At 28.8% G+C, this 14746-nt stretch overlaps 2 protein-coding genes and 1 long non-coding RNA gene across 3 annotated transcripts in view; all 3 read right to left on the bottom strand.

Annotated features, from left to right (window-relative positions):
* Positions 1-9189, bottom strand: part of LOC127287994 (uncharacterized) — a 41976-nt gene extending 32787 nt beyond the window's left edge. The window contains exon 1 of the mRNA XM_051315167.1: positions 8863-9189. The gene's annotated coding sequence lies outside the window, so the exon portion shown is untranslated. The remainder of the gene's footprint in view (positions 1-8862) is intronic.
* On the bottom strand, positions 3930-5664 carry LOC127287995 (uncharacterized). The gene is made up of 2 exons (XM_051315169.1): positions 5332-5664; positions 3930-5012 (listed from the first exon to the last, which is right to left on the bottom strand). Exons 1-2 carry the CDS (start codon positions 5468-5470, stop codon positions 4441-4443), a joined length of 711 nt encoding a protein of 236 aa, XP_051171126.1. The 5' UTR covers positions 5471-5664; the 3' UTR covers positions 3930-4440.
* Positions 9190-12010: 2821 nt separating the features above from the next.
* Positions 12011-14615, bottom strand: LOC127288099 (uncharacterized). The gene is made up of 5 exons (XR_007843989.1): positions 14554-14615; positions 13580-13749; positions 13196-13416; positions 12743-12926; positions 12011-12406 (listed from the first exon to the last, which is right to left on the bottom strand). It is a non-coding gene; the product is annotated as an uncharacterized LOC127288099 (long non-coding RNA).
* Positions 14616-14746: the final 131 nt, after the last annotated feature.

Below are 14746 nucleotides of genomic sequence, written 5' to 3'. Positions count from 1 at the left end.
ATTTAATAATATAAGAGTCAAACTAGTTTCAGGAAGTTGTAAATGGTTTTAATTAGAACGATCATAATCCGTATTTATGAGAATCTGACGAAGTACAGGAATTCCAAAATTCGAACCTTCAAATCGGTTTAGATTTTCAAGTGAAAAAAAGGCAATCTAATTCCACATGTTCATTTCATTCCGTGATTAAAATATAACAAAAAAAAAAAAGGAATTTTGATTCTCTTGAATTTGAATTGCCTAGAGCTTTCTTTTATCATCAAGTATTATTAAAATTGCATTCCTGGAGAAGTACCTCGAGTATCGTATAATCTGAACACCTGGCCAATCGACCGAAAACCGACAAGTCAAACCCTAGAGAGTCTAGACTTGAGACGATGAGTATATATGTGAGAATCGAGAAGAGATCCGAAGAATTCTAACATACACACATAGTATATAGCAATTTAGCAGAGAACCAAGACCCGCAGGGTGAGCCAGTTGGCTTGTGGCCGTGTGGGTCGTTTCGAACGTATATGGCTGTTTGAGAAAAAGAGAAAGAACAACTCGAAGAGAGAAGGAGAAAGAGCAACGGCTTCTCGAACAAAATTTTTGGGAGGGTTGCAGGAGGGCCAGGGTAGCCATAAGTTCTTGGAAAAAGTTGCTCTTACCCAGAGTATATAACGATTTGAGAGCCCTGCAATGTTGGAGAAGAGCTCTCGGGAATAGGAAAAGGGTGGTAAACTCATACACACACACAAACACATTCACATATGTGATTCTTGGAACTATACAATACGAACATACATACCACACACTCCCTGGGTGCGAGATCGTGGTTCATAGGCGTGGCAAAGAACTTGGCTTCGTGAAACACACGACCTAAAATAAGAGGTCCCAGACCTCTCTCTCTCTCACTCTCGAAACTATATACTTTCTAGCGGTGGAATGAGTATATCGTTATTAAAAGCTGCGAAAAAGACACAACAAAAGGGTGTCGAGAATCCTCTTATATTATTCAACTCTTCACAAAAACTAAATTAACTCTGACAATAGTTTAAAGAAAAAAAACAGATTTGAAATCTCCGGAATTATAATTATTAAAAAGTAAATGAAACCTCGATCAATAATTGAGTTAATTTCATATATGATTATTTCAATTATTCAGTATTGAGGAAGGAATATTATTTAAAGTTGGTTCTTATCTCTCAGAAATGTATAATTATCATGGTGAAACCTTTTTTTTTCCGTGAGTGATGATTCCCTTAGTGTATTGTTCGAGAGAGTAAAAGAACCGATAACGATCTCATTCGATTTGAATAATAATGCGCTTCGTTGAAAACCACTTTAATTTCAAGTCTACCATAGCATAAAGAATCTCAGGTGTACATAAATGTGATTATGCAACTGTGGAACTTGTTTAACACGATCATCTACTTTTAGCCAAGATACTTGTATAATGCTTTAACCTAATTTTAGTAAGCAATATATAATATGTAATTCCAAGAATTAACAATAAAATTCAATTTAACATTTACCAATTTTCAATAAATTAACTCAATATTATAATTATATATTGTGTGTATAAAAAAAAATGAGTTTCAAATGGATTGGAAGCTGTTTTTAATGCGTCTATTGTAGCGGAGAATGATGATAAATTAAATGCACGCTTCGTTGAATTGACGATTCGCAATTAATTAAATTTTCCTCTTTTCACTTCAAATTCAATGGAGAGCTTAGTCACGTTTTTGCTTTGAAAGCTTTACACATTCTCCGAAAAGTCATTATTCCATACAACAATAAAATAATATTTGTTTTCATTCGTTGTATAATTAAATTTAAACTTGTTATATAGCAGATTATAATTAAATAAATACAATATTTGTAAAAACGCCTATTGTATACGGGACTTTTTGTAAAATTAATAACAACAATTACAATGCAGAAATAGATATGTAACATAGAATATTGTCAAATAATCAAATTGTCATTTAATTAACAATTCGGTAAATTACACAGGAGAAAAAAAGTTTTGTTTCAAACCCGAAAAGAAGCTAGTTTCAATATGGGACACAAACTAGACCGAATATAGTTTCTAACTCGCTCATAGCATAAGTCTTACTTTAAGCCTACCAATTTATTTTTGTATATAATTTATATATTTTTATATTTGTGAGAAAATTGTAATAAAATTATTTTGTATATAGAACATTCTTTTCACACTCATAACAATTAAAGCTGAATTTATAGGACACAAACAACAATTCATGATATGAAAATGTTTTATAAACATAGTTTTAAAATTTTTTATACAGGAATGAATATGTAAGTCTTTTGAATTAATTCTTTTAGTTCCGATTAACTATAGACGCATCACATTTTTGGAAAAGCGTCCATGACACTTTACAAAAGGGCACTTTCGTTGTACGACTAGTTACAACTGACTAGTATCTAGACCTCATGGGCCTGATTGAAGACTTTTAACGTCTCATTTCTAGCGAATAAAATTTTGCATTGAGTCCAAGACCACAAAGGCTTGTTTTGAATCTAATAGAACTAAATATTTGTCATATTAATATCTCGTTTTTCATTAAGACCTTAACGGCTTATTTTTAAACCATTAATTGTGATTGATATTAGTTATCAACTACTTTCTAATCAAAATTAAAAATTAGACTATGCTCGGAGTAAGACTTTTTTTTTCCTGTGTTGGTATTAGCATTTTGACAATTATGATTTTTATGGAATAATCATGTGCCTCTCATTTATATCAAAGTAATATTCATGCGTCTCAAATTTGTATGATAGCAAAAATTAAAAAATTAATTGAAAAACATTTAGATTTAATTGGAAAAATTTTACGATTAGAAAAATCATGATTTCATTGTCTTTTTTTTTTTTTTTAAAAAAAAAAGGAGTCGATCTTGATCATCGTCGTGAGTGGATCGAGATTCGATCGACTTTCACGACGGGACTACTAATTACGATGTTGATTGCCTCCCCTCTTTTGAAAGGCCCTCTTTTTGGACATGTTTAATTCCAAGGAAGGACATAAAGAAGCAACAAGGCGCCCTCGTGCTTTCAGTTTGAACAAAAAGTTAAATTAATTCCTCAATCCAGGCGAGTCTCTTTTATTTTCGTCTAGCGGCCCATCGAGAGAAGAGCGCGCAGTATATGTGTGCAGCAGCTGCTTCTCAGAAGGATCTTCCTCGGTCGGTAATCTCTTCAGCGAGAGAGAGAGCGGCGCGACGGTAAAGCTGTTCCTTCTTCTCCTCTATATCTTTTTATTATTTTACTGATTTCTACCCACCGGCGGCTATCTCGATGCAATTCGTCTGGCGTTTTATGTCTTCGAATTATAGACACACGATCGCAATTATTCCATTGGATCGATCGATTTTATAACTGCCTTATACGATTCAAAAGCCATCTCTGTAATTCAATCTTGGATGTTAAGCTGATTATAACCTGGCATTTAATATTAAAGTATGATAGAGGGTTGGTATATCATTTTTTTCTTCTTCAAGTATGTGCAAAATAAGCAGTTATTTTCCGATCAAGTTTTGATTAATATTTTTTTCTCCTTAAAAGTTTCGATTTTTTTTTTTTTCTGCAAATAAAAATATACGATATAAATACAGAAATTCGCTAATCACTATTCCAGGATTAAAAGATATATTCAACGAAGCATATACATATAAGCTTCAATTTACAATCTGATCTGATTTCCAGTGACTTTTGTCGAGGTGATTGCCTTTCGAGTAATGTCACTTTCCACGGACGGTTATCTCTCATATATGCTGAGGTTAGAATTTCTTATCATCACTGATATAATTCGTGTCAATATTTTACTTCATCAATTCGAAGAATTTTAACATTTCCCTAAGCGTGAAAATGATAAAAAAAAACCCCCCACCAAAAAATATATTGGATAATGATAAAGAAAATGGTATAATTGTAGAATATTTTTTTATTGTTCTATTACTATATAGCATTTTTTTTTTTTTTTTACAAAAATTTACATTTGCTTAATAGTAAAATGAAAACAAAGTTTACAATATTTTCTGTCTATGAGAGAAATTCTATTTTAAATAGAAAACAAATAGCAAAATAAAAATTCGTAGTACATATATTTTTTATGAAAAGAAAATTCTAAACTCGCGTCTACTTGACAGTATATTGAAAAGATATATGTTTAAAGGCATTGGAGCAGGACATTTGGCAATCGTTGTGCCAACACAAACCGCTGCTTTGTAAATAGGCCACTTTCGAAAGCAATGCAAAGTTCATACAGAGGTTAAAAGAGTCAACAATGAGTACGCGAATACAATAATTCATATGGCGTTGTTTGTCTAGCGAAGGAATGTGTATATAAACGAGAATGCAATTTATATTTCCAGTGCCGCAAGGAGGAAAAAAAAGAGAACCAAAAAAACTAAAATTTAAAAAAAAAAAAATTTCTCATTTTTTATCAGCAGATATAATAAGATTCATAATGTCCATTCGAACTTTCATTTTATTTGACACTTTTCTTAATGTTGGCAAAATACTCATGACAAAATGATAATCGTCATCTTCAATGATATCATTTGATTTTTTCTTGTTTGGTGAAGTATCTTCCATTTTAAGATCAGCTAATTTTGATGTTCTTTTTCTATTGGTCTCATTATCAGTGCAACCATATGCCAATGGATCGGAAAGAATCGAGAGTTTTCGCGGAACAATTTGAAAATTTCCAAATGTATAAGGAACATCACTAACATTATTTTCTTCATCATTAATCTTTTCTGTCGATGATGATTGTTTTATAATTAGAATATCGGATTGTTCAATAGTATCTTCATTTACTTCATCATCTGTTTCATCGATGAAACTTTTTCTTGCATCCATTGTATCCTTAAGAAATAACATTTTATCGAAATAAGGCCATTTTGATATGTACGGTTCGGATTCAGTTGATAATTTCAAAATTTTTCTCATTTCTCTTCTAAATGTATCACGTATACATGCCCACTTCTTTTTTAATTCCTCATCTAAAAGCAAAATTTTAAATTTAAATTACAGAAAAGAATTTTAATTGAAACATTTTTGATTTTGTATGTTTTTACATTATTTCGACATAACCTCAAAATAAATTTATTTTTAACTAAATTCTAGAAATATTAAACTGTTGTCCAAATTACTTATTTTCAACTAATTTAAATTTAGAATAAAGAATCTTAATATCACAATTTTTTGTATAATTTAAGAATATTAAATTGAGGTTATGTTGGAATAAATCAACTGATTTACAATTCAAAAAGATTGAACTTGAGAAAAGTAATTCTACACTAATGTTTCATAATGGCTTACCCGTCATATGAAACTCCGTAGCTAGTTCAATCCAAGCTTGATGCTTTTGCAGGCCACTACGATAATCTATATGCTTATGATTCCAGATAATGGGCCGTTCATACATCATACGTATAAGCTTATCCTTGTTGATTGACATTTTTTTTTTTGTTATTTAAATTTTATTATAAACTGCACTTAATAAACTTAATTTCAATTTTTAGAATATATTTCAACGGCGTCTGTTTTCTCCCTTGACACGTATACCGTGATAAAATACGTCACAACGTTTTCCACTAGCGTTTGGCGTCGTTGAGCGAGATCCGTATGCGACCCGACGCAATCCGAATGCCTACGGTTAGACCCGACGTTTTACGGTTTCGTTCGAGAAACCTCGAGTAGTCCCGAATCACGTGTACTTCCACACAAGTAAAATCACCACGATTGGCCGTAGCAAACAACAAACGGATACTGATTCCAATATATTATATATTGTATACGTATCAGAATCCATACGTTCTTGCGGAAGTGATCAGAGCTCACGTATCACTTGTTTAAAAATTCTTTGACATTGTTACCATAAAACGACAAAGTCGTGAAAAATACAATTATTTTAAATAAAAAAAGTTAATAATGGAGAACGCATGAATATTCCTTAAGAGACGTTTAAATACATTGTTTTTTTTTAAATTAAAATTTCAGTTTATAAAATTTTTAATCACTTGAATAAATGATTTTCTTTTCTTTTCTTAAACATTGAGGAAGAGAAACCTATTAAAGCTATAGCTGTCTTCTCTCGTTCAGAAGCGAATTATTAATTTATTGATTCAAATGAATATTTAATAAAACCATAATGCTTTACATTGGTTCAATATACTTTCATTTAGCGAAAGATAGTTGCAGTTAGACAAAATTCTGATAAAAGACACTTTGAGTTAGACATAACATTTCGGAATTTGTATTAAGCAGAACATTGAAGAATTCGACGAAAACCATTTGCAAATGGAAATCCCTAAAAACCACATGAATGTATTTCCTCAACTGCACTTGTTGATAACAAAAATAAACAGAATCTTTAATCAAAGTCTACAGTACAAATTTTCCCTATAGGCAATAAAATTGAAAAGGAAACAAAATTTTACAAATCCTTCTAATTTCACTGAAACTGAATTTAAAGCAAAGGAAAATTTAAACAAGATATTTCTATTGGATTTTATTTAGAAGAATTCTGTAGGCATCGACTCATAAAAATAGAAAGCACATCTTTTATATTGTCGTCATTGGTTCTTTGAGGGCATTCCTCTCCGATCTCATAACCTAACCTTACCTCACTCAACGTAATGCAGGATCGTATATACAATATATACATGCATATACATATATATATATCTGGAACTTGAATCGCTAAAGAACCTCTTTCTCTCTTCTAACTTATTCGCTATATAACGTCGACGTGGCGAATCGAAATTAATGCATCGCTTATATATCGTGGGTCGTTGACTGTTCCTAGAAATCTTACGGTACTCTATTAAAACACGAGTTGCGAGTAATGCAACTTTCGTGCTATAGGCGGAATTTGTTTGCATCCAGTGGCGGATATCGATTGGACTCGTTCCATTTATAACTTGGAAGCCAAGGTCTCCGTCTTTGAGGCCATCACGCTCTTTCTATAGAATCCACATTTCCTCACGCTTTTCATTTCCCCGATAGAAAATTTCAAATTTATTCATCCTAGATTCTCCTAATACATATACCCCTAAAAAATGTCATTAACGAAAAAAATTCTCAATTTAATAATGAGTCTATAATGAAATGTTCTTAAAAAGAATGTCTCATTTTCAAAAAGGAATCTTTCACATTTAATGTTTCGAAAGAAGAAAAAAAAAAAAAATTTCAACTTGAAAATAGTTATTTAAATTGATCAAAAGCTATTTAATTCTCAAGGTTTTTATACGATCACTGATGTCAGTTTAATTATTAATGACTTTTTCCATATATACTTGATGGAAGTTTAAATTAATCTCGATCATTTATATTGCTGGCTCTTTCAATTCTTTAAATATTTTCACATCACTTCTTCCTTTCAACTCACTCAAGTCATTAGTAATAAAACTCCTGGCCGAGTGAATGACCTCTGAAATCAAATTGATCTTTCACTATTTTAATGTGCAATCCTCCTTCTGTTTTTAATAAAATGTGATATTTTTCTCACTTGAAACAAAAACACATTAAAAAATGTCGAATTTTAATAATCATTAACATAATGTAAACTGTATTTGTAAACAAATGAAAATATTTTAAGTTTACACGTAATATGTTTACGTTAAATATGGTAAAGAATTATGCTTATTTCTTTTGTTTTCATAAATATTGTATATATATATATAATTATGAAAACATTTAGGAATAATTCGAAAACAAGTCTATCATAAGAATTTCATACGAGAATAATTTTCTAATTTTCAAAATTTGATTAAACAAAGAATAATAATTAAACTAATTTCATATATCAAAGAGGAATATTTGATTAAACAGTGTGAAAAGATAAAAGCTTCTTTCTCTCAAGGAAAGGTAAACTTTACAAGGCTTTTCGTTCCTTGTCTCTGAAATATTTATACAAAAGATGGGTATACTCTTCTGCAAAGGAAAAGAGGAATTATTACTCTCGTGTGGTCCTCTTTCTTTGCACTCTAACTACATGTTTCTCTGAAATCCACCTCTACAACTCTCTTTTCTCTTGGAATTACCGTAAAATAAGCATCACTGTTCCGCTTCTCAAACTTAAACTTGTTTGCAAATTTGTGCTAATACAACTGTAGATTTTAAATACCCCCTTTTTTTTCCTCAAATAAAATTATATTTTAAAAATAATCTATACGAAACTAACGACTTATTAAAAATAAAATTTTAAACTGTCTTAGAAAATAAATCTTGATTTGAATTTTAAATTATAAAAAGTTCAAACCAAAGATTTAGAAACCTTTTTATTTAACATATAACTGATTTTTGTAATTCTTAGAATGAATATAGAAACAACTGTGTATGAGACACATCTGTAGAAAAAAATAAAAAATCTGAACAGCAAACATATATATATATATATATATAAGTTAGATTTCCTCTTGTTGGAAAACACTTTTATCATTATGTGAGAATATGTAAAGCAATCTGTGAATGAATTTCATTGTTTCAATCGAAATAAAAGAATGATTGTTAAAAATAAAACGCAGGAAATTAACAGAGAAGATAATTCACTCTTTTACCGAGAACAATGAAAAATACTATGATTTTTCTGAAAATAGATTATAGAATGCTTTTTCAAATAACTTTTAGGATGACGAGAATAAATTCATCATGATTTTTTTTCTAAGAAACAAAAGAAGATTTAAGACAATGAATTTTTTTTTTTTTTTAAAGTTTAGTAACCTTGATATAGTGCATTTGTTTACGAATGCCATTGTTTGTGAGATACGAAAAACGTCAAAAGTATCACTATTTTTGTAGTGCATAAAATAATTTTTATAATTAAAATTATATGATTTAAAAATTCACCTTTTATCTCTCCTTGAATTTTTTAGTTTTTAGCTCCAATTTACAACAGTGGAAAACACACAGAAATATTCGGCACAACGCGTATCCTCCATTTAAAGCTTGGTTTCGCGGATCCCGCGAATATCCGGCTATTATAATAAACGACACACTCGATATTTTAATTTAACGATGAAATTTGTTGTTTTGCTAATAAGTCCTCAAGTGTAATCACTCGCGCAAGGATTAAATTGTCCTTTGAGTAAATCAACAGGCAAAAATTGATTAAAATGTGGCAAAACGCCAGACGATCGCTCTGGCGTCTCGAGAAAACTAGAGAATCGAGCTCATGACATTTGTTTTCATTTTATACCGACTGGTGGCGGTAGTAAGAGTTATTTCAACTCTTTAAAACTTCCTTTTGGTAACTTCAAATATTTTTCAACATTTTTTTTTTTTTCAAATTTAAGGTTTTAATATTTATGACATTTACTAAATTTCATTTATTTTAATTAATAAAATTAATTATGATTGTATTTTGAAAGAATTTGTTATAAATAAAATAATAATTATTCATAATAAATAACTAATATTAATTAAGAATAATTTATCAAATTAAATATATTTAGCTCATTTTAGAATTTCAAAAATATTTTCAATTTTTCAAATTATAGCCTGACATTAAAAATATTTCTGAATTAAAAAATCTTGCAAAAGATATTAATTATAATAAATTATTCTAAAGTATTTTTTAATTTATGCAAAAAAAAAAATTAAAAGACAAATGTAATGCAACAACGTGGGAGAGGAGTAAATATATATTTAAAAATTTCCGAGTTTTCTATTCCCCCCACACACATCATTGGACAGATGGTCGAAATTACACAGAGGAAGATTAATATTCCTATCTCACATGGTGGTAGGAATTTTCTCCAATAGTCAATCGAAAGATATTAATAAATTTATATGAGGGTGCGGTGAACAGGTTTGACTCATCGAACCCAGAAGAAGAATACAAAATTTCGTTGTTGATGATCTAAAAAAAAAAACTGAAAAATTAACTGCGAGAAAAAGAGATCGTAAATCTTAAATCCTTGAAGAATCAGAAATAGTTTTTTTTAAGCTACTCCTCTTATACTTATAATCCCTTTCTTTACGCTCATTCTTTTTGATTGTCTCTAATTCAACTAGACCAGCTCCTGGAATTTCATATCTCTTTTATATATTTCAAAAAAAAAAAAGCCATCCTGCTGAGAATAATATTATTTTCGAGAGGGATCTATTTTTAGAAATATCTTCGTGATTTTCTTTCACGACGAAAACATACTATATTTATATATTCCGTCTTCTCGTGGACTCTTGCGTCAAATTCAGGACGTCTGACAATCGGACCATATACGGTTTCAGATGATTCACGATTCCTTTAACAAAGTTTTTGATTCGGCATGGTCAACATGAATACGAAAACCCGTATACTTCAACACATATAATTCTTGTTTCAAAAAGATATATAGTACGCAAAGCACGTCTATCGTGTAAGAGGAAGTTGCATTCCACGAAGCACGTCGATGAAATAAGCGTTGCGCGCGTATAGTACGAAATGACATATGTGTGCAAGAGAGGCGAGTGATAAAAAAAAAAAAAAATGAATATATAAAATGGAAAAGTGGAATAAGCCATAAGCATCAGTATAGTCTCAATTTCATTGTGACAATTTATGTAAGCACATATGCGATGGGCATCAGCGTGACATAAACGAGAATTAGTATTATTCCCTGACTTTTATATTCTCCTCTTTTAACTTTAACAACTTCTACTTTGAAATTCTCGCTCATAGTCGAGTCGTCGATTTCAAATACAAAGGTAATATGTACCTTTCCATTTTATGAGATATATTTACCACATACATATTCACATTGTTACATATAATTTACATTTTTCCAATATAGTAGAAAGTATATATATTTGTGCTTGTTCATCATTTGTTAAAAATTATTTACTTTAAGTGATTTCAAAAATTATTCAATTATTGTGAAAGTCTTTTAAAATAGCAGTAAAAATTTTTCAATTTTTATTTTAAATATAAACGGTATATTACCTATTATTTATATTGTCCTAATGATTATGAAATTCCATTGAAAAATCCTTGAATTTGCAAATTTTTCCACAATTGTAGAATAATCCTGATAAAATAGAATGTACAGTGAGTAAATAGAGAAATAATATTTTGGTAAAAACAACAAGGTATATTTTTATGAAAAATATTGATCCATCAGAATGGAATTGCAGTAATAATATACGCCATATTACTGTAAAAATTTTCAACCAACACTCAGAAATCGACAACAACTATATATATATACAACCCTGACAGAGATCAAATAATATTTTAACAAACAGATCTATTTTACGAGCGAAACGAGAAAAATGGAAAATTTGCACCTTATCGATATAGAAACAGTTATACATAAATATACACAAGGTGAAACAAATAAATCTGATGTGGTAAAAAAAAAGGGGAAAAATCTCAAACTGACAAAGTGGATAACACCATCAGAAATCAAAAATTTGAAAAATTATTGACTTTCGATGAGAACAAAAATTAATAAATACCTTTATAAACCTGAAAGAAAAAATTAATATCATCCTGCTCTAATTTTTAAATACATGGTTAATTAAATTAAGAAAATAATGAATAGATTAAAAATATACAATTAGTTAAAAGCAAAATGTAAAGACTTTAAAAAATTAATTTTAAATAAATTTAAATAAAATATAATATAAAAATTCTGTAATTATACGAATGCATGCAAAATAAAAAAGAACTTCAAAATAATTCAGCAAACAAAATGTAAAGATAAAAAAGTTATATCATTATTAAAAAAAAAAGTATTTTCTTGGCTTTAAAATTCAGCGAATTTGAAGTACTTTTAAAATTTATGTGTTTACTTATTGATAATTCAAATTTGATTACACGAGAACCAAGAAAAGATTCCTAATCTAAACATTGAAAACAAAAAATATCCACTCACTAATAAAATCAATTTTTTAATTTCTTATACAATTTTTATCAATTGATTTAATTAGCGGTCAATAAGAGATTTTTCAAGTTTATTACAACCTGTTCTAGCCACAACTCTAGAGACAGGAGGGACTCACCAATGCTGAATATTCTCGTCGCAGAAACTAAAAATCGTCCCATCTCGATCAGTGCCTCTCCAAATCATCCTTTCTGTCCTTCAATCCTGAAAAAGCTCCTTAGTTGAAATAGATCGATGCCTGATGGGAATCCTTCCAAATTCAATCTTCAATACGACACTGATTTAAATTTTCAAAAATTTTTCAAAACACTGTTTATAAATTAAAAAAATCTATAGAAAAAAATATTTAATGACCCGCACTGACTCTAATTTTAATTCAATTACTATTTTTATTTATAAACCGCATTGACTCTAACTAGTTCAAAAAAAGGAATCGATTTAATTTGTCAGAATTGTTCCTCTACTTAAAATTTTTTTGTTTTTTCTTGTTAGGTGACGAATTGAAGTCTTTGTTTCCTTTAATGATCCTAAAAGAATACAATTAGTTAATAAAAACAAAAAAATTAGAGAAATTATTATTTTATATCAAAAAGCAGTAATTTTTTCTTATTTGTTTATAAAATCTTTTAGTTCCAAATATACAAAAAAATTTAATGTAATATTCAAATATGAGTTTAAGAGCAGAAAAGACAACACACAAAATTGAAGTTCCCTATAATCATACACATAGGCGTCTCCTCAGTTCAGGTATAGGGAGTTCCCCTCTTTTTCTATATACTAAATTGTGTGTATATTGTTATTTTTCTCTCTAAATATAGAATTTATTTTATTTATAAGATTGAATTTAATTTAATAATACTTACCAAATTGCTACATTTGATAGTTAAAGTGATTTTCTTTTAGCCAAGTAACTCTGGGGAATTGTGTATGTGGACTTCGATTTAAATTTTCATTTGAAAAACAATCCTTCAAGGAAATATACTTATTTTGAATTTTTTCGACCTTTTTTTGTTTAGAGATATTAATTTTTATTGAATACCAGGAAAGCTGAAAAAAAGTAATTTTTATTCAAAATAATAGGTAACTTTAATTTTAATGTTATTTAAAAAAAATACAATTTGTAATTAAATTTATATAAATAAAATAATTTGTTTTAAAATTAAAGAAAGAGAATTTTGACTACTTCTGTATTTCTTTGAAGCATTAGTTTTATTAAATGATGAATACATATTAAAAAAAAAAATAAAAAGCACTCACCACTTGCTGATTTTATCAAAGAGGCACAGGAAGATCGAATTTAATTTAATAATACTTACCAAATTGCCACATTTGATAGTTAAAGTGATTTTCTTTTAGCCAAGTAACTCTTGGGAATTGTGTATGTGGACTTCGATTTAAATTTTCATGTAGAAAACATTTGAAAAACAATCCTTCAAGAAAATAAACTTTTTAAAATTATAATTTTTTTCCAATTGTTGTGATTTATTCTTAAGAGTTCACCATATGTTATTATTTTTTTTTAATAACAGCCAAGAATCTAAAAAATATATATTTATATTTATTAAAAAAAAAAAATTCGTTGACTTTATTGAAATAGAAAATTGTGGAAAAATAATAATTCGCAATGATGTTGACATTAATAAAATAATTACATACAGATATTTGATACAAAATCTTGAAAAAAAATAAATATTAAATACCTTTTTGAGTTTACTGAAAATTATCTGGATTGTGTGCTTTGAAATTTCTGATGGCACGCTGTGACAAGAACTCAAAAAATATTTTGCTGTTTGAACTTTATACTCTTGATTTATAAAATATATCAGAACGTTCTGCTCCCAAAGAAATGCTTGAAATTATATATGTTCACCTAAATAAAGAAAACAAATTTAGATTATTTATAGACAATGAATGCAATTGATTTCTTGAAATTTGTGGGCGAAAAGGTGTTTTTTTTAAGGTTATATTGCCACTAGCTTTCAACTTTGTATAGATCTTTTTTATATGAATTAAGAGAATAGATAGGAACAATTATCTTCCTTTTAAATAAAAATTCTGTCGAAATTTTGTGTAAATTACTAACTAGTGGACGAAAAATTCACTCAATTCTGAATGAAGTAAAATATTACGAGTTACACACCGACACTGTCATCACTACTATATTTATACATCATCGTTTTAGATTTCCCCTTTTATTATCTTTAATATTTTACCCCAAATTTTCAATAACACTTTTATATAATAAGCAAAATGTAGCACTATTATTTAATGATGTACTTATTTAAAACAAAAAATCTTTTAATAATTACATGCCATGACATTGTTGCCACAATGGCGGATAGTATGGTACAAGGGGCTGAGGAGTGGGAGGGGGGGGGAATAATTGTAGATAAGTTGTAATATTGGTGGAATCGAAGGAAAATCAATAATTAAACATAGATAATGGTATTTTAAGAGGTTGTAACATGACAATTATGTTATTTGAGGCAGTTATATATAAATGGATAAAAATTATGCAAAGACAGAATCAGACAGAGGGGTCAACGACATCAATCACATACTTTTTTACCAATTATTAACATGTTTTGATAAAAAATTTTTAGAAAATATTGTTCCCCTCGACAAAAATAACAGTTAATACATAAAATATAATCAAAAAATGAGAAAACATTACCATTTTGATGTGTAAATGCGAGAAGGACGCTGCAGAGGATAACCGCCACTTGAAGAAACTGCTATATCCAAATGAACAACTAAACAGCCATTGCTCTGATTCGTGGACAAGTTATGTCTCAAAAAATAAATTATAAATAATTATAGTCGCTAATTAAATTACACTTACATATTAAATGATTTTCATTATTATT

Source organism: Leptopilina boulardi, unplaced genomic scaffold, assembly GCF_019393585.1.
Source record: "Leptopilina boulardi isolate dan_hultmark-lab unplaced genomic scaffold, ZJU_Lbou_2.1 LbouV2_38, whole genome shotgun sequence".
NCBI classification, from domain to species: Eukaryota; Metazoa; Arthropoda; class Insecta; order Hymenoptera; family Figitidae; genus Leptopilina; species Leptopilina boulardi.
This window is presented reverse-complemented; position numbering and strand designations above follow the sequence as displayed.

Coding starts and splice junctions, on each gene's coding strand:
- LOC127287995 (XM_051315169.1), bottom strand. CDS start 5,470: ATGTCAATCAACAAGGATAAGCTTATACGTATGATGTATGAACGGCCC. Junction 5,013..5,331: donor TACGGAGTTTCATATGACGG/GTAAGCCATTAT, acceptor TTTTGCTTTTAG/ATGAGGAATTAAAAAAGAAG.